The sequence below is a fragment of the Lingula anatina genome, chromosome 6 (genome assembly GCF_051362555.1).
Source record: "Lingula anatina isolate TDL-2025a chromosome 6, LinAna3.0, whole genome shotgun sequence".
Taxonomy (NCBI): Eukaryota; Metazoa; Brachiopoda; class Lingulata; order Lingulida; family Lingulidae; genus Lingula; species Lingula anatina.
Genome location: NC_141772.1, coordinates 10,347,394 through 10,372,693, shown reverse-complemented (window position 1 = coordinate 10,372,693; position 25,300 = coordinate 10,347,394). Strand labels below are relative to the sequence as shown.

The window sequence follows — 25,300 nt, the reverse complement described above, 5'->3', positions numbered from 1 at the left end:
TTTTTTCTTTTCTATGATATCCGAAAGCTCGGTACTTTCCATAACGCGCACAAAGCGTCAATTGAACATACGGTGTAAGGAAGATTGTGATTCGATTTTCCAAACACTTTGCTCAAACTGGACTGTTGCAATCGACAAAAAAAATTATTCGTGTTATGATACTTACCGGAACTTTCCAACTCAGAATCTGAGACCATGAATTTTACCCGCTTTCGACCAAATTTGACGCAAAATTTTGATAATAATTGTTTATTATTATTATTATTATTATTATTATTATTATTATTATTATTATTATTTCCGTAGAAACTGGGTTTCTGAAATCGACAATATAAAACTTACTTATCCGTGTTTTGATACTCACCGGAAAAGTCCAACTCACAAACTGAGACCATGAATTTTACAGAGCGTCTAGTTTCTAGTTTGGATTTTTAAAAATGGCCCCGGCAACCAGAAACTGGTCACGTTTTTCATAACTGTTCTGGCAAACAGAAACTAGTATCGTTTTTTAAAACAAACCTGGCAACTAGAAATTAGATTCGTATTTTAAAAGCGATTCTGGCAATCAGAAACTAGTGCCAGTTTTTTTTTTATCATTTATTTATCTCTATTCATTTATTTTTTAAAGATTATTGTTTACTGCTATCTTTACCCCTATCAGTAAATCAATTATGTAACAGCGCAATTTCATGAATGAAGTCACCGACCGTCTAAACGCGAGTACAAAGAGAAAAATGTGGGGAGATTTTAGACTGAATTGGGAGATATACTGTAAAAACAGTGTTTAGCTCCTAAACACATTTCTAAGCGCATGTTTTGTCTAACTTTTTCGACGCGTTTAGCTCCTAACATGCTTAGCTCCTTAACATGTTACCCGCTTGTGTTTAGCAGTATGACACGTTTGACGGCTTATAAATGTAGGGTGTATTTGTTTAACTTTTGGGTTTCAACTGTTTTGGTCGCACACACGTGCTCGCGCGAACGCACACACACACGAGCTCCCGGTCACCTTTAACTGCTATAGTTATCTCTTTCTATAACAGGGTACCGTGAACTGTCAACATCGCTGACTTCCCACTATCATCTTTACAGCTGGACTTGTTCATCCTTGTGTTAGCTGACCTTGCGAGGAAGTTTATTGGAATGTATTTCTCAAAAGCAGGTTAGGAAAATTCACTAGTTCACTAAAGGCACGAAACAACTATCATTTTTACTTTAAAACACCTTTCTCCATATTTTGATAAAATGCGTTACGGTATTGATATCTATTTATTTTTTTCCGGAAGTAATGAACAATAGAACATCAGGATGATGGTGGGGTATTCATTATAATACTTTATTTAAGCTTTCATCACATGCTGGTTATTTCGGTACCGATAGTCCGAATATTCTACAATTCGCACCTCTCTAGTCGCCGACTAACCCCAAGCCCATTTTGGAATTAACCGCTAACTGTAGTTCAAACAGCATAAGACGTGTTTTGGATATTTATATAAAAAAATGTTTTCAAAACATTATATAATGTTTTTCCAGAATGTTATAAACACGCTTATAAAACTGCACAAAATGACATTACATGTATCATAAAATTTTGTAGAAACTGTCTTCGAATCTTTTTACAAATTATAACGTTACTATACATCATTAAAACACCCATAACGTTACCATAATGTTCTTCTATACCATAACCAGCATGTAACCATCTGATAACGTCGTGAAAACGTTATTTGTTATTTTGATTATTACTTAAAGGTACATATGAACCGAGCATCGGTGGAGCGTGGGTTGCCAGTAACACATATAAACCACTTCTACTAGATTCTTATACGACTCAAATAAAGGGAAAAACTGAATAAATCACTCGATCAGCCATAAAAGAGCTTTAGACTGCTCTTTAAAAATTTGGTCAGAAATTTAACCTACTTATGTGACCTACTTTTCTGCCCCATGTATATACAGGATAGTAAGCTAACAGAAAAATCCATTCAAATATCATTTTTCAGGTAATATTAATTAATGCCTTCTGGCAATTTTCTTAATTATACTTTTACGAAACTATATACTGGTATTTGGTTGGTTTCTGAGCAAAAAATTGACTTTGTATGCATCTTTAATAGGCCTATTTTAAGTAAGCACGCGTTACTGCAAGGAAGGACACAAAGCGTTCGAGCAGACTGCTCCACGCCTTCAACAGCTCCACACGTTTACAAGGGGAAGTGTTAAGCCAAATTGTTGAGCCTTGTAATAAACTTATGGGACCGGTGAAACTAACCACATAGCTAAAAGTGCGACGTTTCTAAGAATGCTAAACATTTTTTATTTCTTCTGAAAGAAGCTTGAAGAGCTAAACTTGTTGTTCAGCTACCCTCTACCAGGGCGACAGATTGATTTTTCACAGATATTCACAGATATGTCTCTAGATAAATAGATAGTCAATTTGATCTAATGTCGTCTCAGCGAAAAATGTCCCCAAGAACTGCGGCCTTGGTAGAGGGTATTGTTCAGCAGCTCCACACGTTTAGGAATTCCACACCTATAGCAGCTCCATGTGTTTAGCAGCCTCACGCGCTTAGCAGGGGAAGTGCTTAGCCAATGTGCTTAGCTTGTGATAGACTTATTATAGATCCATATACCGGTGAAGCTAAGCACATAGCTAAACGTGTAACACTGCCAATGTGTCTAGCATTTTCTTCTGTAAAACGCTTGAAAAGCTATACGTGCTTAGCTTTTACACATATTTCTGAATGCGTATAGGTGCTTAACGTATGTTGTATGTATTTAAATGCTAAGCACTGTTTTTACAGTGTAGGTAGATATGTCCCCAAATTCGGAGACTCCCTTGAAGATCGGGAGTGTTTACTGGTCTGGGCCACATACTGATTGGCGGTAGAAAATCATAGAAACTACCCAAAAAATAACTATCAAATTCATTTTAATTTAGAATTTAAAAATAGCTTAGGTCCAATCACCCGACTGTAAGAAGCAAAGAAAAAAGAAAAAAAAATAGGACAGCTTAGAACAAGGTGCAATACTGCCAAGTTAATAGGTGTCCATTAAATTTGATTATAGCGTGCATCAATTTACTCCCCATCGCGTTATGCGAGGACGGACTCCCATCTCAGATGATCACGCGATCAGTAATTTACTTATGCGCTCCTTCCCTGTACGCATGGTGTCTGTTAGAGTCCACGCCGCTAGTGTTTGCTACCCGCATTATCTATTTTTAGATTATGTAAGTTTATAAACACAATCTATTCTCTCTAATGGGGCGTGAGTACAGAATAAATACGATTAGAAATACGTGTTTTGCGTTACGTACAGTAAAGACACGATGGTATTTTCCCCCCATCCAGTCTTTACGTTTGATGTCAAAACAAGCAGCTTTGTCTTTACTAAATGTGGAGGTTGTGCCACTGGTTGTTAGTATACAGTTTTTATAATGATTACTCGGCGTGGCTTTAACATGAAGTGTGTGCCGTCTTAGACTGGGTTCCCACAGATTTAGATCAATCCATCTGGATAGACCTAACTCCGTAGGGATTCACACTAAATTGCTGTCAGCTTCCGGGAGCCGAGCGCGCACGAAAGTTAATTACACCCTTACAGCTTTTAGTAGGCGGGACAGACATTTAAGCCGATTAAGCTGACCAACTTGTGAGACTCCCCAGGGGAATAGATCGATCTAAATATATGTGTCTCTTATTGTTTTTGTTATAGAGGCTGGGAGGTTATTGTTATAGAGGCAGGGAGGAAAAGCTTACGCTACCGTAGCTGGCCCCTGCGACCGCGCAGCAAACTTCTCGACTCCATAACTCGCCCATACTCGTCCCATATATGTAGTACATTGTAGCCTCTATGTGATATCGCTATTCGCAATACGCGATGCTTTCGAGTTGCGGAGCCCAATGTTTCATCTTTGTAATTTTTCATTGAGCATATTAATTCATGGTCACATGTGAATGATGCAGAATTGAACTCATTAACAGAGACTTTCATGAGATTGTAATAACTTAACAGAGACTGCAACGCACAAAACTAGCACTAGCCCATATAACTCAACCATAGATGTACATCTACCAAGAGGCGGGTCTAAAAGCACACGCGGTTTTTTATACAATGCGTGTTAAGTCGTTATATAACCAAATACATTTCTTCTTGAACACCTCTCCTTTAATTCATATCATTAAGATAAGTACTATCCAACCCTGGTGAAATAATCACGATCTATAGACGGTTTTTGAGTTCTAAATCTCTCTTTTACCATGACTGCTATTGAAATTCGCCTGTATCCATCAATGAGCAACTTAATTTTATTCCCCATCAAAATAAATTATTTTTTTAAACTACGGTTAGTTTATTCATTGGTTGGAAAATCGATCATTTGGTGTGTAAAAAAATCCCTTTAGAATTTGAAAAAGTTACATGATTTTCTGTATCACTTTAAGCATTGCGTTAGAGGTGACACTTTATGTAGGGGAGAATATAACCCAACGACAGGCGTATATATAGATCGCAATTTTATTTGTCCGTTTCGGGTTTCCAGTAATCAGCTGATTAAAGGGATTTAAACAAAATCGTGTATCGAAAAGGTAGCGTTAGCTCTTCCTCCCTGCTTCTATTTTCCTTGTTTTCACGGTCTATTAATACATTTTGTAATTCAGTCAAAGGGATAATATCTCTTCGTATGAGGTCTATATTTCACAATAAAAACATAGTGAATAACTCATAGAAATATAATATATTCGGTTTTACGACAAAAACGGCATGCGCAGTTATAGCAGGGCAGATCATTAACAGCTGAGCATTTTGTAATATTCTCCGGAAGATTTAAAATATGAATCAATTTTTGTTTCCTCTGTATTTGGGCGTTAGGTGGCCATTTCTTCCATCGTGTAGTGTCAGTAAGAATAAAAAAGGTACACATGTAGGGGAGACCGGGGCTAGTTGGACCCCGGGGTAAGTTGCCCCCCCTCCTCCCCCCCCCCCCCCCCCCCCCCCCCCCCCCCGTCAAGTCCTTTTAATAAAGTAATAAAGTTACTTTAAGATGCTAAATAATTTCATTTAGACTCCCTGTCGACGCTACGGTCACTTTACAAAATGATGTGATCAATTATTTTACCCCATAAATACATTTTCATAAAAATCCCCTACTTATCACGAAGATCGAAACAGAAAGTTGCGCGTTTGTAATCCTTATCTTGACATGTTTGCTCTTGATAAAGGGGTCACCTACTGTGAAAAGTGTTTATCGATTCCTATTAGGCGTGCTGTGTGCTGTAAATTTCCCAAACAGAAAGAAAATGGCGGTTTAGACATACATCTGCTACATACTTACATGTATTCAAACATGTCCATGGATTTCAGAATTATGTCCACGGTCATGTTATTTCTGCTTTTCGTCCTGCTTGGTATAACCCTTGCTGAAGACATTTCGTCTGACGACCCGGTGGACCGTGTTAGAAGAGAGGCAGAACTGGAATACCTGTATTCTCTGCCCAACGACGATGCTGAGATACTAGTTCGTGTTGAGAAGGATGTTGCAGTTGTCGGTGCGGTCATTGCTGGTGGTAACTTAATACTGGGCTTCATCAACACCATACTGAAAAATGTGCCCGTAAGTGTGTCTTTTTTTACTCTCTCTCTCTCTCTCTCTCTCTCTCTCGCAGAAAAACGCACACACAGGCAAACAGAATGTGAGTAACAGAAAGTAGTTATTGTATCGGTAGTGGTTATTGTAGTCATGGTAGTTGATTAGATATAACTTTATATTGTCACTGTTTTATATTCTGATGAGCCGTAGGGCTTAAAGGTTTAATAAATTGAAATTGAAGAGAGGGGGAAGACAGAAGTTGACAGAAGTTAAAAGATCTCAGATAATAAATCATTCGGCTCTCTCGATACTTAAGTCCTGTTGCTCGTTCCATTTAAAGGCGTTAATGGTGCTGTCAAATGAATTCATGACTCCTGGGACATATTGAACTGAATAATCGACTAAAAGCTTGGATTCAAAGTGATATTTCAATACCCTCAATTTATTCGGTTAAAATTTCTTTTAGTTCAGAGCAAAGTAAAATATTGTTTATATTTAAACTTGGCTTGGCTTGCCCATTTTATTAATTTACTTTCTTCATTTTAGTTCATTTTTTTTAATAGGAAAACTCGCTTCTCATCAATTCATTAATAAAATAAATAGTTGATAAACAAAGTTGATATTATCCTAAGATACACTTGATTTTAGTCTCTGTACTGTCAGTCTAAAACAACACATTGCCTCCCACCGTCACTAACCTCCTTTCAGTGTTGATTTGAGTTGGACTCAGGTGTACCAGCACGTACGTGCTACACCCTCAGCATAAGAACAGTATAACAAACAAAACAAGTCAGTACCCAAAATTGGCAATACTTACCATCATCTTCTACTGATATACAATATTCATACATTAATACCAATTACATGTACTTTACATTGAATTTCTACATCACTTAACATGGACATTATATATTGAAATATCACTCTTTCAGGATCCCATTACTCGCACTTGTGTTGTGAGTATACGTAACTTCCTGGATACAAAGGCCTTGGTGAATCCGGTAGTGTATCCTACGGCATCTAACATGAAAGGAATTCCACCAGAGAGAATCGGCCCAGGGGAAGCCACTGTGCTCGAGTTTGATCAAGCCGGAAAGGATGAAAAACCTGAAGGCTCATTTGTGTACAATATTGAGGGAACGGACCTTTATGTAACCGTTTTATTCCACGTGGTACCCCCAAACACCTACAACGCCAGAATATTTACTTATGACGTTGAGTACTCGGACGTCAAAGAATACCTACACCAAAGCATGAAAACTGTTGCGGATTTTTATCCCTTAGTAGCACACGACACCATTCAGTATGACATACGTCAAGAATGTGGTTACAAAGTGTCTGTCATCATGAATGACCACGAGAGGGCTACGATGCAAGTTGACGTCTATGATTGCCCGGATACTATTGACAAGACTGTCCTAGTCGTGACCAATCAAACCACCAATGAAACTATCATTGACCCACTGGGATGTGAGCCTGGCGATTTACCAAACTGTGGGTGCTGCCACAATATCTCCGGCAACTACACTGATTCTCTCTCGAGCTCCAACGCCAACTCTAATTCTTTGTCAATAGAACAAATTCTAGCTATAGCGCTATCACAACTAGTAGCAGTTTTACTAGTTCTGCTAATAATTGCTATTTTCTACAAAAGACACAGACGGTAGACTTTACAATACCAGTACAACGTGAAAAATAAAAAAAAGTTACTAAAAGAAAAGGAAAAATTATTTTAGCAAACAATGTCACTCACCATTTGAAGTTATAAGTAAAAAAAATATTCTTAGAATTTATTAAAAAGATAAATCTTGAGTTCCCGTTTAAAAGTAGTTCGATAATCCATCCTACGTGGTAGAAGTGCAAGTAAATTCCATTCCCTAGATGAAGCGACTTTAAAAGATTGTCACCATATGTGACGAGACGAGCCTTACGATAAGGAAATGCGTAATTGGGAATAACAGCTTTGAGGGTCTGCCGCTAGATGGCGTGGGGGTGAAAGCAGTCCTTCTAAAATCTCGCAGAATCTCGCTCACGGCTTTACACCACACCGGCGAGGTGTGGGCCATGGGCCAAGCTGTGAAAGCAGCGTTAGCATATACAGAAAAAGTTTAAAAAGAATCCGTGCTTTTATATGCAACCAATGAAATTGTTTGGGAATAGGGGTGATGTGACGGTAAATTTAAAATTGTAGTGTGCAGTCTAATTAGTCTGTTTCTCCAGAAAAAGGGCATAGAACACGTTTTAATGCCTTTTAGAGCGCATTCTCAACGAAGTAAGCCAGGCTTTACAAAGCCGGTGACCTAAAAATGGCGGACGTACATGAAAGAAAAACCGCCTAATCTCATAATAGTCTCTCCGCCTCCCCACACGTCGTCCCTGCGGGGTACAGTAATTAAATCGCGTCTCCGTTCGCCATGCGGAAGCTACCTGAGAAATATTAAGTGCGCATGCTCATCAGTTAAACTCGTGGTAAAGAAAGCATGGCGGCTGAAGGCGATCGAAGGAAAAAAGCTCTTCTGTTCTATTATCTTTGAAAACAGAGACGAAAAAGGAATAATTTGGCCCGTAGAGCAGCAATGAATCGACTATCTACGGAGATAATATCACCAGAGATATTCGCGGAAATATTAATGTTCGGAGCCGAGATTTAATTACTGTACCCCGCCGGGACGACGTGTGGGGAGGCGTGTGAGAGGCGGAGAGACTATTAAAAGATTAGGCGGTTTTTCTTTTATGTACGTCCGCCATTTTTAGGTCACCGGCTTTGTAAAGCCTGGCTTATTTCGTTGAGAATGCGCTCTTAGGCTTACGCAGTCGACAGTCAAAATGTAGTTTAACGAAGAGTCTTATTATGAAGATAGTTTTCAGTGTTGATTGACTCGTTTCTCCCGAACAATGGTATTGAACATATTGTCATGCTTTGTAGACTACATATATAACAAGCAGCAGGAACACATTTTGACAATGTGTTATATACATTAAATAATATTGGAATGCCTGGGTGTATACTTAAACTATAATTGTTTTTTCACCGAAAAAGAGTTATTAATGTTCTTCATACTTGTAATTTTGTGCATTCAGTTTTAAATGTGATATAATTTTAGTTATTAATCAATATTTGCAAAGTTAAGCCATTTAGAATAATGAAAATAATAATGCAAAAATACAAACTTGGATCATTTTTCATCTTTTGTCTTTGTCATTCATGGAAATCATCAGTTTAACAAACGCATTTTCTTTCTTTCGAGTGAACTACATCCAATGTACATATTGATCTAACGGAACTTTAAAGCTGAAAATATTTTTTTCTTTTATGATTTCCAAAATCTCTATAATCTACAGAACGTTTGAAAAGCGTCTTATAGACATATGAGGTGGGTCGTAAATCGAGTGTCCCTGGTCAACAGATCCATTGAATTCAATATCACCACGAAAATACGCCCTAGCTTAATTAAATCCCAACTACCTTTGCGTTTGTTAGGTGTATTTCAGGTCAGTTAAGATACTGTAAAAGCAGCTTTCGAAAGGACAAAGAGTTCTGCTTTTTGCTGACGGTTTACAAATATTTGGCACATTAAGTGTGATTTTAACGGCCTTCAATATAATTTTAAAATATACACTTCTTTTAGCAAAATCTACAAACAGAAATTATACAATCACGAAAATGACAATGGCTCGAAACGGTATGGAGAGACACCTTATATACCATATCATCATGTAAAAATAAAGCTGACATTTAAATTGGACAGCCGTATTTACATCACGTTTTACTTTTGCTATCACAAGTTTAAATCATTTCGATAGATGTACCGGGTATTTCAGGTCAGTTGAGATACTGTAAAAAACGCTTTACGCTGTACGCATGTGTTGACGTTGGCGTGTCATGTGTCGGTCTAACAGGATCGATCCATTTCAGAGATTTTTCTCGTTATATTGCTTTCAACTTAAGCGGCATAGATGTCAGGCACGCGTACTGAAGCTGTTAAATGATAATTAATTACCCCCTAGCAGCTTCAGTAGGCTTGGCAGACATCTACGCCGCTTAAGAGTGCACGAATAAACGCACATTAATTTTCGGTTTGCTGAGTTCACCTTTTGATTTTATAAAGAAATTAAGGAGCACTTGAAGTTTGTGTTACACTGCTTTTGAGACATACCAGATGAAACAATAGTATAAAATAATGTCGCTCTTTTTTATATATATAGCTTCATGAATTAGAAGCTGTTGCATTAAATTCCGCTGTAGATCTGACAAGGGAAACATGAACTTATCAGAATAATCGCAATAGAAACTTTTCTTAAATGTTTGTTATCGAAGAATTTATGACAAAGCAGTTCGCAGAATAGCACGCTTGTGTGCATACCCTCTGTGTTCAAACTTACATTAGGGTCATACAGGTATTGGCACAAAAGCAGGGAGTAGGCCTTTATAGTGAGTCACTTATTCAGGTACAGTGTATAACGATATTAATATCCAGGCAAGCCACGCACTGTAACCTTGACAAAGCGAAAGTAAGGCGTGGCTTAATAAGACATACATTGCAGTATGAATTCCAGGTTTATGTCCACGGTCATTCTGCTTTTGCTTTTCGTCCTGCTTGGTGTAGCGCCTGCTGACCACATTTCGTCTGATGACCCGGTGGACAAAGAAGCTTCTGACCGGGTTGTACGAGGAGCAGAACTGGAAGATAGTCCGCTCATGGAAGATGCTAAGACACGTGTTGAGAGGGATGCTGTAGTAGTCGGAGTGGTCGTTGCCGTTGCAAGGTTAGGACTGGACGTTATCTACGCCATACTGAATAATTTGCCTGTGAGTAGGATTGGTTCTCTGTCTTTCCCCCTCTCTCTCTGTCTCTTTCTCTCTCTCACTCTCATGCAGACAAACAAATATACAAAGACAAAGAGAGATAGCCTTAAAGAGAGACCGAAAAAGAAAAGGAAAACACTTTTCAGAATATGAGTCACTCGGCTACGCCAACTTTTCCAATTCATAGTCACATGTACATGTAGCTTCTTTTAATTTTAAATCTCTCTCACTCAACCTCTCCATCTCTCTCTCTCTCTCTCTCTCTCTCTCTCTCAACCTCTCTCTCTCTCTCTCTCTCTCTCTCTCTCTCTCCTAGCTATCTCTCTCACTCAACCTCTCTCTCTCTCACTCAACCTCTCTCTCTCTCTCTCTCTCACTCCTAGCTATCTCTCTCACTCAACCTCTCTCTCTCTCTGATCTTAATCTACTGCTGCATGTACTACCTGTAGTCCAGATGCTGAATAGGTCATTTTTCAACAACATATATCAATGTGTGGCAATACAATGATCGACTTGCACATAATTTTCTCATAAAGATGTTGTCAAATGAATCCAAATGAATCTAAATGAATCCATCTGAATATTCCACATTTGCAGGGTTATAATTTATTCAGTGCAAAGCCAGATATTATAGGCCCCAGTCAAAATAGGGGACTAACTAGTCCAAGGGTCAACTATGGCGACCCACTACAAAGCTTGCAGTCTAATTCGCTAATAGACACTGAATAGATATCCCGTGGGGAAGAATTCAAGTGGGTCAGCCATTTTGTCACTCGGACTACTTAGTCCCCTATTCTGAATGGGGCCATTTATTTTTACGAATTTCCATTTTGAAACTTTGTATGCCGATTTTATTTATTTTTTTCGATTAAACCGTTTTTCGTCAATATATGAATTAACGCAGTTTTTTGTCCTTAGATTAATGTTACAGGCAACAGAAATGTTATCATTCTCTATTAGTGTCAATATTATACAAAATAATGACTTTGGCAAAAGTCAGCTCGGGGATTTATGACCCGCAGCTAGCATGTTAACTCACCGACGCCGCACAAGGTTTTACTTTCTTGATATCTTATCCCAGCAAAATCTTCCATCCACCTGTGTTAATTGATGTCAGCTACATACACTGTACATAGCAATTTTCAAATGTGTCAAATGTCACACTTTCAGGATCCCGTTACTCGCACTTGTGTTGTAAGTATACGTAACTTCCTGGACACAAAAGCTTTGGTGAATCCGGTAGTGTATACTAAGGCATCTTACATGAAAGGAATTCCACCAGAGAGAATCGGCCCAGGGCAAGCCACTGTCCTTGAGTTTGATCAAGCCAGAGAAGATGAAGAGCCTGAAGGATCATTTGTGTACAATATTGAGGGAACGGACCTTTATGTAATCGTTTTATTCCACGTGGTACCCCCAAACACCTACAACGCCAGAATATTTTCATTTGAAGCCAAATACTCGGATGTCAAAGAATACCTACACCAAAGCATGAAAACTGTTGCTGACTTTTACCCCTTGGTAGTACACAACACCATTCAGTATGACATACGTCAAGAATGCGGTTACAAAGTGTCTGTCGTCATGACTGACCATGAGAAGGCTACGATGCAAGTTGACGTCTATGATTGCCCGGATACTGTTGACAAGACTGTCCTAGTCGTGGCCAACCAAACCGCTAATGAAACTATCGTCGACCCACTGGGATGTGAGCCTGGTGATTTACCAAACTGTGGGTGCTGTCACATTATTCCTGGCAACTACACTGATTCTCTCTTGACCCCCAAAGCCAACTATAATTTCTTTTCAGAACAACAAATTATGATAATATTGATATCACTGTCAGCATTCATAGTAATATCACTTATAGTAGCATGTATTTGTTGTGCAACATGCAGACGATAAACTTTACAACACAATGTCTACAAAAAGAAAAGGAAAAAAGGTTGAAGCAAATTATGTAGAAATTAAAACTACTTCGCCACTCATTTTAAAAAGCCATATATAAAAACTACGTTCATGGAACTTCTTAAATCGGTAAGTCTTGTGTTTTCTTTTAAAAGTATCCGGATAATCCACCCTACGTGGTAAAAGTGACGGTAAATTATATTCCCTAGATGAAGCGACTTTAAAAGAATTGTCACCGTAGTCAAGCCTTATGCGGGAGGAAGAGCGTAATTGGCGGGGGGGGGGGGGGGGGGGGGGGGTCGTATGTTGATACAAGATCGCATAATTTTGTGGCCATGGACCAAGTTGTAAAAAGCAGCGTGTGTATATGGTAAAAGTTTTAAAAAATCCGTGCTCTGTAACCAGTGAAATTGTTTGAGAATGGTGAGGGTGAAATTGTAGTGTGCTGTCCATATACATGTAGACCTACAGTTACATTAATCTGTTTCTCCAGAACAAGGGCGTGCAACACATTGTAATACCTTGTAGGCTTTAGCAGACAGTCAAATGTATTTGAACGATGAGTCTTGTTATGAAGGTAGTTTTCAGTGTGTTTTTAGCTTTAGAACACAGCTGGACTGACTTGTTTTTTTTTTCCAGAACAATGGTATGGGACACATTTTTAAGCTTTGTAGACTACATGTAAAGCAAGTAGCAGGAACACATGTAGACGATGTGTTATATACATTACATAATATTGGAACGCCTGTGTGTATATTTTCACTATAATTATAGTACTTTGAAAGAATTTTATTCAAAGATTTTTTAACCGAAAAGAAATGTACTTCCCGTTTCTTCATACTTGTATTTTTGTGCAGTCACTTTCAAATGTGAAATAGTTTTGGTGATAAATCAATATATGCAAAGTCAAGCCATTTAAAATAATGAAAGTTCAAATGCAAACTAGAATCATCCTTATAGACCATATCATCATGTAAAAATTAATTTGACATTTAAACTGGACATTCGTACATGTACATGTATTACATCACTTTTTACTTTTGCTATCACAAGTTTAAATTATATAAAGGGAGCTCTATATCAATTTGATATATCTATTGCAGGTCAGTTAAGATATTGTAAAAGCCGTTTTACGCTACCCTAGATTGCTCACTATACCTTTTCATGTATTGACTTTACAGTGGCCCTGAAGAATAGCGGCAATTTTGAGTATCTGTCAACCAAAGGAACTGCTTTGCAGTTTATCCGCAGTTGAATGCCATGAGTCCAAAATAAAAAGTGAAACAGATTTAATTTTGCTTAATTTAATTTTTGTTTTCTGTATTTAAGATTTTAATTGAAAAATGAATAATATACTTTTAAAAGAAAAAGACATTCCATGTGTTTTTGTATTTTATTGCCTATCAATAAACATTAGCTCTTGAAGATATAAACACAGTACACATGTGCCAAGTTGACAGCTACACTGTATGTCCGATACCACTATAAGTACTGTGCAATGGCTACACCAAAAATCAGTTTTTAAAGCAGAAAGGTGCTTGGGTTGTGACACTGATTTTTCCATTGCAAGGTATTCTTAGTTCAAAATTCAAACTCCGCGTCAGAAACTTTGCTTCTTTGGTCTTTGTTCTTTGTCTCGTCTCCACGAGATGACGTCAGCTCAAGGCGAGAGCAGCTCCAGGCGGGACACAGCTGTAACGTACGAGACATGTGACTTCCAAATATGGAAGCGCCCCAGTCAAACTTTTGCCGAACGCTCCCCCAGCATGCCGCTGGAGTCAGTAATGCTGATGTGGGTTATACATGAAATCAAGATCGAGCTGGCGATACCAAAATCTAGTACCTAGGATACTTAACGCTGACAAACGGTTAATTAGATACTATCACACTTTTTGTTTCCTATCACAGTTAAAATTTTAATTCAAAACACTTCAAAGGCTATTATGACACCAACCATTAGATGGCGTATTTGCATATGCGTACTTTATGACCGGGTTCCCATACCTACATGTAGATCGATCTAACAGGATCGATTCATCCAAGAGGGTTTTCTCGTTAAATTGCTTTCAGCTTAAGCGGTATAGATGTCTGGCACGCCTACTGAAGCTGCTAAATGATAATTAATTAATTACCCCCTAGCAGCTTTAGTTGGCGAGACAGACATCTAAGCCTCTTAAGAGTGCTCGAATAAACGCAGGTTAATTTTCAGTTTGCTGAGTTCACCTTTTGATTTTACAAAGAAAGTAAGGAGCGTTTGATGTTTGTGTTACACTGCTTTTGAGACATACCAAATGAACCAATGGTATAACAATACCAGGCCCGTAGCCAGGGGGGTTCGGGGGGTTCGAAAGAACCGGCCCTTTTGTCAGGAAAAGGTCCATTTTGGGTAAAATTCTATCTAGGTACACATAAATTTCATTGTAAAAGGTCCACTTTTTCAGAAAAAGAACCCCCCTTTTGAATTTGCTGGCTACGGGCCTGAATACTGTTGGACTTTTTTTATATAAGTAGCATCATGAAGTAGCAGTTATTGCATTACATTCCGCTGTTGATCCGCAAAGGGGCACATCATGTCATAAACTAATAATCGCAATAGAAACTTTTCTTAAATGTTTGATTTCGAAGAATTTTATGACTAAGCAGTTCGCAGAATAGCACGCTTGTGTGCATACCCTCTGTGTTCAAACTTACATTAGGGTCATACAGGTATTAGCACAACAGCAGGGAGTAGGCCTTTATAGTGAGTCACTTATTCAGGTACAGTGTATAACGATATTAATATCCAGGCAAGACGTGCACTGTAACATGACAAAGCGAAAGTAAGACGTGGCTTAATTAAACATACATTGCAGTATGAATTCCAAGTTTATGTCCACGATCATTCTGTATCTGCTTTTCGTCCTGCTTGGTGTAGCGCCTGCTGACCACATTTCCTTTGATGACTCGGTGGACAAAGAAGCTTCTGACCGGGTTGTACGAGGAGCAGAACTGGAAGATAGTCCGCTCATAGAAGATGCTGAGACACGTGTTGAGAGGGATGTTGAAGTTGTCGGACCGGTGGTTGCCGTTGCAAAGTTAGGACTGGACGTTATCAACACCGTACTGAATAATTTGCCCGTAAGTGTAATTGGTTTTCTCTTTCTCTCTCTCTTTCTCTCTCTCTCGTGTTGAAAGACACACAAACAGTGATACAGACAGTCAGTCTCAAAGAGAGAGACAGAAAAAGAAAAGGAAAAAAGACTCGAAGAAGATCTCAGATTATGAGACACTCGGCTACGCCGACTCTTTAAATTCAAATTCACAACTATATGTACCTTCTACCATTAGTTTTATCTCTCTCTCTCTCTCTCTCTCTCTTGTAGTCAAACACACACATGCAGAGAGAAACAGAGTGAGTGGGAGAGACAGAGAGAGGAAAAAGATAACAGACTAGCAGAAGTTTCATTTACATTTATTTTAAGTATGTCTCTCTCCCCCTGTCTCATCCTCTCTATCTCTCTCTCCCTCTCTCTGTCACCTCCCTATCTCTCTCTCTCTCTCTCTCTCTCTCTCTCTCTCTCTCTCTCTCTATGATCTAAATCTACTGCTACATGTACAGGTGCTAAATAGGTCATTCTAATCTATTTAATCACAATTTTTGCAGCCACATATATCAAAGTGTGTCAATACAATGATAGACTGGCACATAATTTTGTCAATAAAGATCTTTGTGTTGTTGTCAAATGAGTCCATGTAACCTTGGACATACCGGGTACTGAACTTAGGCATCAACCAACTTTATTTGCGTGTGTGTGTATGTGTGTGTGCGTGCGTGTGTGCTTGTACAAATTGATATCTGAATATCCCACATTTGTTGGATTATAATTAATTTTCTTTTGGTACAAAGTCAGATATCATATATTTTTGCATGTCTATTCTATTTTGAGACTTTGTATGCCAATCCCATTCACTTTTATTGAGAAAAGGTGTTTCATCAATAAATTAATATAGACGTTCACGAAGTTTATATTATCCTTTGTTTAATTTTACAGGCCCCATAAATGTATTCATTCTCTATACTGTAAATATTATACAAAATAATTTTGGGTAAAGTCAGCTTGGGGACCAGCAGCTGCGATAACTCACCGAGGCCGTGCAAGGTTTTACTTTCTTGATGTCTTATCCCAGCCAAATCCTGGATCCGCCTGTGTAAATTGATGCCAGCTACATACATTTTATTTTTCAAATATAACATATCAAAAATCACACTTTCAGGCGGCCATTACTCGCACTTGTATTGTGACCATACGTAACTACCTGGGCACAAAAGCCTTGGTGAATCCAGTTGTGTATACTAAGGCATCGAAAATGAAAGTGATTCCACCAGAGAGAATCGGCCCAGGAGAAGCCACTGTCCTCGAGTTTGATCAAGTCGGAAGTAGTGGGGAGCCTGAAGGATCATTTGTATACAATATCGAGGGGACGGACCTCTATGTAATCATATTGTTCCACGTGGTACCCCCAAACGCCTACAACGCCAGAATATTTTCATTTGAAGCCAAATACTCGGACGTCAAGGTAAACCTACACAACGGTATGAAGACCTTAGCTGATTATTACCCTTTAGTAGCAGACGACACCATTCAGTATGACATACGCAAAGAATGTGGTTACAAAGTGTCTGTCGTCATGACTGACCACGAGAGGGCTACGATGCAAGTTGACGTCTATGATTGCCCTGATACTATTGACCAGACTGCCTTAGTAGTGACCAATCAAGCCATTAATGGAACAAATGTCGATCCCCTGGGATGTAAGCCTGGTGATTTACCAAACTGTGGGTGCTGCCAGACCATCTCTTTTGGCAATACCCTCTTCTTCTTGCCAGCAATTTTGACATATGTGTTCTTTTCTACCCTTCTTGCTTTTTTTTACGGTATTCCACGAGATTTTGGTCTTTAATTTGGCAGAGCCAGGCATATTTTCAAGTTCACAAATTAAACGCAGAACGGTTAAATGGATTTTTTCTTTGAATGAAATTTTTAAATTGTATGGTGCTCTCCTTAAAGACCCAATTGACTTGTTCCTTCAGTTCAATGTCACTGAGAACATTTTATTTTACATTTATTTAATCTTCTCAGCAATAGCGAAATGTTTTCTTTTCAACATGTCTTGTAATATTTTTCGGTATTTCACAAAATATTGTCTTTTAATTTAGTAAAACCGGAACATATTTTGAAACATTGAAAACGCATAAAACGCTGAAAGGTTTAAATGTTTTTTTTTTCACTGTATACTTAAGGAAAATTACAATAGAAATGTTTTTAGACTTTCATCCCAATCTGTTAGTATCTCCAGCACAGTGCCATATATGGAACATGCACAATTGAAGTTCTTAATAGACAACAGAAATACTGGAACCCTTAGAAATATATTATGCGTGTAGCTGGATTTTGTATATCGATATCGATATACATGTATATACCCCAGTTAATATGTAGCAACCTACAGATAGTTTCAAGATTTAACTTTTATCAACCATGTATAATAGCATATGTTGTATAGTATTCTAAGTAATGTTAGGTAATTGATCACGTAATGAGTTTTTTTTTATATATCTTTGGCATCACAATTTGGTTTAATGTTGTATTTTGATATGCACATACTCGACAATAGAAGTGTCATCCCCACTGAACCAATACTATGGGGGAGATAAATGACTGTGGAATGATGTGCTCCTGGTATCATTTTATTAACATCAAATTTCACAATAGAAACGGTTCTGACTGAACAATTCAACAATATTGATATTCTGACATTGCTTATATTCCGCCTCTTCAGGTTAATAACTTTGATTACTCTGATTTAGGGGGTGACAATTCTATTGTCCAGTACGCACATAATGCATAACCGCCTTCAATATATATGGCACCCTTAAGAAATCAACTTATCTCGGACGATATACTTTAAGCAGTCGATGTGTTAGCATTATAATTTAGTAGGCAGTTCATTCCGTAATGATATTTTATTTCTATACATCTTTGTCGTCAGAATGGGTTTTATATTTCAATGTTACCACTACAGAGATCTTCAATAACTAGTACAATATGTAGATATGAAATGAAATTAATAAATCTTTTTTATTTTAATTATTCCCATAGTTGTAACTTCATTCCGTATTTGTTCAATGTCAGAGGAAATATGTATAATTTTAAAATTAAAAAGACTTTTAAGTAAGATTATTTATATAACAAATATATTCTATTCACATTATACAAAATATGATGTGCTGACCTCGACATAATAAACGTTTGGAGTGCACACATCCACTAACTTCTAATACTACATGTATGTACAGGGAAACTTAATGGAAGTATGTGTCTTAATATTGTCAACCAGATATTCTTAAGATTTTGTTTTGAATTTTTTATGGGATCTGCGTACATCTCCCTCTCACACATCTTGGCGTAAAGATTGGCTCGTGTCGACTTGAGCTTCCTCGACTGCTGCTGCCACCTGTTGAGCCGGACCCGCCTCGGCTACTAGCGCCCCCTGACGAACCTGAAGTTACCGGTCTGGTTTCATTGGGATTGAACCAGCTGTAAGGACAGGTGCCCCGCCTTCTCCTGGAGCCGCCTTGGCACTTCTGATCCTTGGGGTCATCGAACCCTTTCTGCTTCAAGTATTGAGCACGTGCGATGACGTCATTAGCGTAGTCATCTCCCGTTGTTCCCACATCCATTCGGTCGTAATTTCGGACATTACGCACACCCGCGTTGTAGGCGGATATGCCCCCCTTCAGAACTTGTTCGTCACTCCATGAGGGGTGGCAATCTCGGACGCCACTGATCATTCCTTTTAAAATCCCCACTCCTTGTTTGATATGTTCCGCACTGTTCCAAGCACCCTGAGTAGTGTGGAATCTTTTATCAATTTGCATCAACCCAAAGCCGTTCCCGTTATCACCATGGTGATTGGAGTCCAGAGCAGCACCGCCACGAGATTCTCGCGAGATGATGGCAGCAATGATGGCAGCATCCATTCCCGTCTCTTTAGACACTTGGTTGATCTGATCTTTAAATCTAAAAAGAAAATTGTTTCTAAATTTAACACCAAGAAAAAGAAAAATTCTGTTATTCAAATACCTGTTTTTAGAAATTTCATCCTTCCTTTTTTATCATACTAGATAGCCTACAACGAGGCTGACGGCACTGTGTGACGTCATACGAGACTACATAACGTACAAGAATATACGCTGTTTTTTTGTTTGTTTGTTTGTTTTTGTTTTTTTTTTTCTTTCCTTTGCGCTGCACTCGCTAGCTTTTTTTATCATTTCTGACCCAATTCTCCTCCAAATCTCGCTTGATCAGGAAATTCCGAGACAGAAATGTTAATATGTAAAAATTAATATTCTATTTACCTTGGGCAGTACTGACTGTACATGTATCTTGTTTGAATTTATGCTGTAACTACCAGTACATTTGGAAGGTTGGTTATGTCTGACTTTTAATAATGTATAAAAAGATTAAATTGCACAGTTTGTTTTAAAAAACTTTTACTTACTGCTTCAGTCTGTTGAGGTCGTTCTGCGCCAGTTTGTTCGAGGCCGCCACGCCAGTCAGTCCTTTTGCATTGGCGTCCTGACCCGCTGTTTTGGAAGACGCTCCTTTGGTGTCGACTTTACCCACGTCCCCATGACAGTCTTTATCCTGTTGCTGCTGGTTGCTAGGTCCACCCCCAAATCCACCTTCGTGGGTGATCACCCCCTGTCCAGCAAAACTGTCCAGAAATCCTCTGATGGCGTCCCCCCTAATGACAGTCACAAACGGATCGCTGATTCGCTGACCGACCACTGTGATGGTTTCAATGCCGCCGCCGCCGCCTCCTGAGCAGCGCTTCAGACGTTCATGAAAGCTAAGGCCCTGTAGGTCTCGACGCTTGCGTGTGCACAAAATACGAGCGTGATTACTCGTTCTTCCTAAAACGTCTGCCGAAAAAAAAAACAAATAAATTTATAGATTAATATTTCGACACATGAATCATATAATTGGAAATATTGACACTATAACATTTACTTTTCCAGCACAAGCCGTACGTAGCATGAAAAAAGTCCACCACCATTAAATACTCCGAACAAGCAAACAAATCAAATTAAGTTTTGCATGTATTTAATCTTCGAGTATGATAATATAATAACAATGTCATCCGCCGTCCACGGTATCCAAATTTGGATGCAAATGACAAGACAAACGACCAAATATACAACTCTTACCTTTCTACTCCTGTTTTTGTACAGTGAATATTTAATATGGTCACATTAGATCAAAATGATGATAAGGCCATGGCATAGTCCGAGGAAATCAATCCGGCCCTAGTTTTAGAGAGCATTCACATAGAGAAGAGCCGAGGTCTAGCAAGGCCGAGACCTATGGCGGACCTACAAGAAAGGAAAACCGCGTAATACTTTAATTGTTTCTCCTCCTCTCACACGCCTCCCCGCGCGTCGTCCCTGCCGGGGCACACTAATTAAATCTCGGTTCAATTCAACCGGTCGAGGGACGACGCGTGGGGAGCCGTGAGAAAGGTGGAGAGACCATTAAAGGATTATGCGGTCTACCTTTCATGTAGGTCCGCCATATTTAGGTCTCAGCCTGGCTAGTCCTCGGCTCTTCTCGATGTGAATGCTCTCTTAGAGTTCTACAATACAGTTCTACAGTAGGGAAAATTGCTGCTGACTACCAGCATTGCTCTGCAATGAGGGGTTGGCGTTAGACTCTACCCGGGTTCAGAATTAAAAAAACTTGTCACTGAGGCACATGAAAGAGGGAATAAAACAGCAAGAGTCTTTAGTTTTCTCAGACATTTCTTTCCCTCTTCCTATCTAACTCTATTCTGCAAGTCCCAAAATTTGAATCCAGTCTATCGCAAATACCAGTTCTCCACCCATGGGCTTACATAGATAACTGGACATCTTTTGATTAAACGCAGGTCCCAGAAATATCAGGTGTGCTTACTGAGCAGAGATTTATGATGTAATCAAGTATAAAGAGTCATTAAGAGAATTTAGATATAATCCGGGTGGGGAGTAACAAGACACAAGCAATGAACGTTACTGGAAACGTCAGAGAAGTAAGCTGTTAGTGGGAGTTAATTTCCGATCATCTCTGCAACCCGGGGTGTGTGTGTGTGTGTGGGGGGGGGGGGGGGGCTGTGAAGCCAGCTCACAAGTACATTGTTGGCTTCTCGACGTAGAATGAGTGTGCTTGGTCGTGTATGTACATACTCTATTGTCATTTTATTTATGACCTCCAACTAGCTCCTAGCATTACTGCAATCAAGGCTGAGAAATAAATCAAAGGGGTGCTTACAATTTAATGTTTTTGTCAAATTAAATCTTTACTCCATCCCGTGGCCCTCGCCCGGCATTGTTCTTCTTTCGAGACACTTTCACGCGCGTTAAGTAATGTGTACCTGCGTAGTCTGATGTTAGCGTGTGCCTAGAGATATACGGAGGCCGAGATCTATGTCGTTGATCATTTTTCGTTCTTTTGACGTATAAAAGTTTCCAGTAGATGCCAAATGACCGCTCCTTTCTTAGATTGTTCCAATATAATAATTTGAAAACCGTTGATTTTTTAATTCCTTTTACAGTGTAAAGTCGTGTGCCATGGCAAAATAGTTATGTCTGCCAAAATGGGCACTCTGTGACCACAGGGTTTGCCACTAGTCTGCTACAAGATTGTTAAATTCTTGAATTTTATAACAGGCTATCCTAGAGGCCCATGTGACACAGTGTATCAGAGGGTAAAGAAAGGATACGTTTGGTGACCCGCAAGAATAAAAAGCAGCAAATGTTCAGTTTGTTATGCGAAGTTTTGTGTCAAAACATATTTATGTAATATTCATAAATTTAGAAAAAAACGAAGAGGTGGCATGATAATGATTTTAATGCTACGCTTTCCAAAATGGCGTTTTTCTCACATTTCTACCTTTCTAAATCATTGAACCTATCAGCCGTGTTTTTGAAACTTCAGATAATTATCTTGAGTTCACTTTTGAAAATAACCCCAACCCCAACTCCATACAGCTAAAAGCATAAGTATCTTTACCTGCTGTGTATAGCGACAGTGCTAGAAGAATGAACGAACATCTTTTCAGCAACATCGTGTCCTACTGTACTTTGGCTTCTCAACAGGTCTCTTCTCTAGCGTCACTCAATATCTCACTCCATTCTCCTGAGTATCGTCAAGGTTTATATATTCCTCCCTTGCGGAACCAGGAAATAAAGGCTGGGCCACGGTCGCCGCTGTGGATAATTACCTAATTTTGTCTCAATGAGTAAACAGGATCTCCGCCGAGCCCTGCGCCGCCGTAGATTAATTGACAGAGAAGCCACACGTTGCTCGGCAACTTGTAGGTGTAAGGGTCGGCCTGCCAAATGTTAGAGGGTCCCATTGTGTGTGTGGGGGGGGGGGGGGGGGGAGGGGATCACAGCTCACGGGAAATAAAACCATCAATTTACAAAGCACAGCGATTAAGACTTACATACCTATACAAAAGACAAGAAATACGAGTTGAAAAGCCGCATTCTCGAGTCAAGGGAATGGGGTTCTTCACGGATCAAGCTGAATATTATGAGGGTTTCACGCACCTCGGGCAATAATCATTGGCTTTCACAGCTGGTAAATAAAATACCCAAAGGGATCCTCATATAAGGCTAAATACGTGGGTCGAGTCTATTTTCGAGGAAGGGCTTCAGTCCACTTTAAGTCAGATATACAGTAACTACTCTCTGACAGGGTCCACTTGTATTTTGTCACAAAATGAATACATACTTTAATATTGTATGCTATTTTAGATTCCCCTGACATCAGAGGGTATAGGCTGTAGCTGCAGTCGTATGAGACAGGGTCTACGCAAGCTGTGCGCCTTCAGCGGTTAACACTAGAAGACGTGTGTATAATACAGTGACATCGTTACCTGTCCACATTATACATAGCATCCGCCATGCACCAGTAGTTTGTTTACTGTTTTCTGCACCCGAGTACAAAACATCCTGTGCATTATCAGGACTCTGACTGCAGTAGTTTTTTTTTTTACAACCAAGCGGCTATTAAATAATGCTTAAAATATTAAATCTAAAACCCAATGATCGTTGACACAAGTTATCAGGACTCCGTTTATCCGATACTAGGCCTCAGCAGTAGTTATGTTGATTTGGTATTTTTTGAAAAAAAAAAAGGTCACAGTGCGCGTGTCAAAGGGGTATGAAACTGACCTCGGGTGTCCAGCAAGGAGACCACTACAGGTGTCTGATAAGAGTTGAAGGATACCGGGCTGTGAAAATAGACGGACTGATAAGTTGTAAGTGGGACACTTGAATGTTTGAATAATGGAGAGCTGTACGTATTTCTTTATCCATTTATTTTATTGATTTTGTTTTTGAATTTCAAGTTTCTATGAGCAATGTATCCTATCCTGAATAGTGCAGAGGTATGTGCTTCTTAATTTATTATTATTTATTTATTTATTTATTTATTTATTTATTTATTTATTTGCAAGTCATGTCATAGTCTATGCTTAAAGCTTGAAAATGCTAGTGCATATATTTAACTAGATATAGCGTGAGGTATTTCGAATTCATCTCTAGATTCTAACACATAACTTCATGCATTGTGTCAATTCAAATGTGAACAAATCCGTCCATACAGCTATGCTGAACGGTTACAAATTTTCGTTAAAAAAAGTGTGTTGGAAAATCCTTAAAGTTGCAATTAGTTTAACGAAATCCTACCTTTAGTTTAAATTATTTCACCAGTGCGACAAACGACAGTTTCTGGGCCTATTAGTAGCTGGACCACATCCGCGTTATAACGTTTATATCCCTGCAGGTGTTTATTAAGGCCGGAGTTTAGCGTGAACCCGGAAAAAATACGCAGTTCCGAATTGAGTCCAACATTTTACTTCCGTAAACAGACGGATCTGAAATTATTAAGAGAGCTAGTAGGCTGGCAAACAGCGGTCAACGGGAGCGTACACGCCACGGTGCGGGGCCTAGATAATGGACGTCCGGGTTTCAACAGTAGCTTGAATCCTGCCTGTAATCTCTTTTTAGATCCGTTCAGCGACATCACGCTGTCGTGCACGAGGAAGATGAAAAACCGCATAATGCTGTCTTAGTTTGTCGTTAAAAAAACGATGGAGAAAAACGACACAGACTGATAAACTTTCCCGCTCTGCTAAAAAGACAGGCAAAAATGCAGCCTTTTTTAGTTCATATGAAAGCTCCCTTTTAGTACACGCGTACCATGCATGTTGAAAATAAATTAAATTTAATTCATAATAATATAGCTGTTTTCCCAGTGTCTTTCCTTTTCTGTCCACAATAATACTATTTATTTGTTCATTAATAAACCAATTTATCTGTTTATTTATTTATGAGTGAAATAATAAAAATAAAGCAGTAGACACTTAGGACACAATATGGCAAATCTTGGTTTTGTCTCATTTCACTTGTCTTACTGTTATTTCGGGAGGGAGAAAGGGGATAGGGGTGCTTTTGAAGCAAAGGCGGGTGTGAAGGGGAGGGGTAACCCAGTGTAGGCCCTACTCCCCTCTCCCGTGATTGATTATTCATCTAGCAGGGACGATGCATCTGAATAGTAGTGGGACGCTTATACACATACACAACAGAGCCACTCGCTGTCAAGACGATAATGTTCAAGGCGGTTCGATCAACTGCTGTTGAGAATTTAGATCTTAAGTGGATTGAAAAATTGATACAATATACATGAACCCACAGTCTCTGCCGGTATTGATGCCTGCTAATATTTTGGAGCGAGTAGGCAATCTTTGCAATTCGCTATTGTTACATACAACTAGGACCCAGTGCACATATTTAATCACCATGTTTAAATTCGCACACTCGTCTGACTTATTTCAGATTTTAAATAGTGACTGTGATTAATCACATTAATCAAAACACCGGTAGTGAGAATGATAGGGAAATAAACAAA

General features: G+C 39.0%; 5 protein-coding genes across 7 annotated transcripts in view; 4 read left to right on the top strand and 1 right to left on the bottom strand.

The window, feature by feature from the left end:
* Positions 1-5,254: 5,254 nt before the first annotated feature.
* Positions 5,255-7,336, top strand: LOC106174329 (uncharacterized). Its single transcript, XM_013555839.2, has 2 exons — positions 5,255-5,614; positions 6,523-7,336. The coding sequence occupies exons 1-2, from the start codon at positions 5,336-5,338 to the stop codon at positions 7,255-7,257; spliced, it is 1,014 nt and encodes a 337-aa protein (XP_013411293.2). The 5' UTR covers positions 5,255-5,335; the 3' UTR covers positions 7,258-7,336.
* Positions 7,337-10,027: 2,691 nt separating this feature from the next.
* On the top strand, positions 10,028-13,679 carry LOC147761120 (uncharacterized). The gene is made up of 2 exons (XM_087014615.1): positions 10,028-10,400; positions 11,568-13,679. The coding sequence occupies exons 1-2, from the start codon at positions 10,137-10,139 to the stop codon at positions 12,300-12,302; spliced, it is 999 nt and encodes a 332-aa protein (XP_086870741.1). The 5' UTR covers positions 10,028-10,136; the 3' UTR covers positions 12,303-13,679.
* A 1,389-nt stretch (positions 13,680-15,068) lies between these two features.
* On the top strand, positions 15,069-18,430 carry LOC106179287 (uncharacterized). The gene is made up of 2 exons (XM_013562836.3): positions 15,069-15,422; positions 16,560-18,430. The coding sequence occupies exons 1-2, from the start codon at positions 15,159-15,161 to the stop codon at positions 17,244-17,246; spliced, it is 951 nt and encodes a 316-aa protein (XP_013418290.2). The 5' UTR covers positions 15,069-15,158; the 3' UTR covers positions 17,247-18,430.
* Positions 17,550-22,584, bottom strand: LOC106179286 (uncharacterized). Its single transcript, XM_013562834.3, has 3 exons — positions 22,394-22,584; positions 19,848-20,271; positions 17,550-19,366 (listed from the first exon to the last, which is right to left on the bottom strand). Exons 1-3 carry the CDS (start codon positions 22,446-22,448, stop codon positions 18,712-18,714), a joined length of 1,134 nt encoding a protein of 377 aa, XP_013418288.2. The 5' UTR covers positions 22,449-22,584; the 3' UTR covers positions 17,550-18,711.
* Positions 22,585-23,565: 981 nt separating this feature from the next.
* Positions 23,566-25,300, top strand: part of LOC106179306 (uncharacterized) — a 32,496-nt gene continuing 30,761 nt past the window's right edge. Inside the window, exon 1 of one of the 3 annotated variants that reach the window (XM_013562873.2) lies at positions 23,566-23,648. The gene's annotated coding sequence lies outside the window, so the exon portion shown is untranslated. Of the gene's footprint in view, positions 23,778-25,300 lie in introns of all 3 variants that reach the window. The other 2 variants (XM_013562870.2, XM_013562867.2) reach the window with 2 other exon arrangements.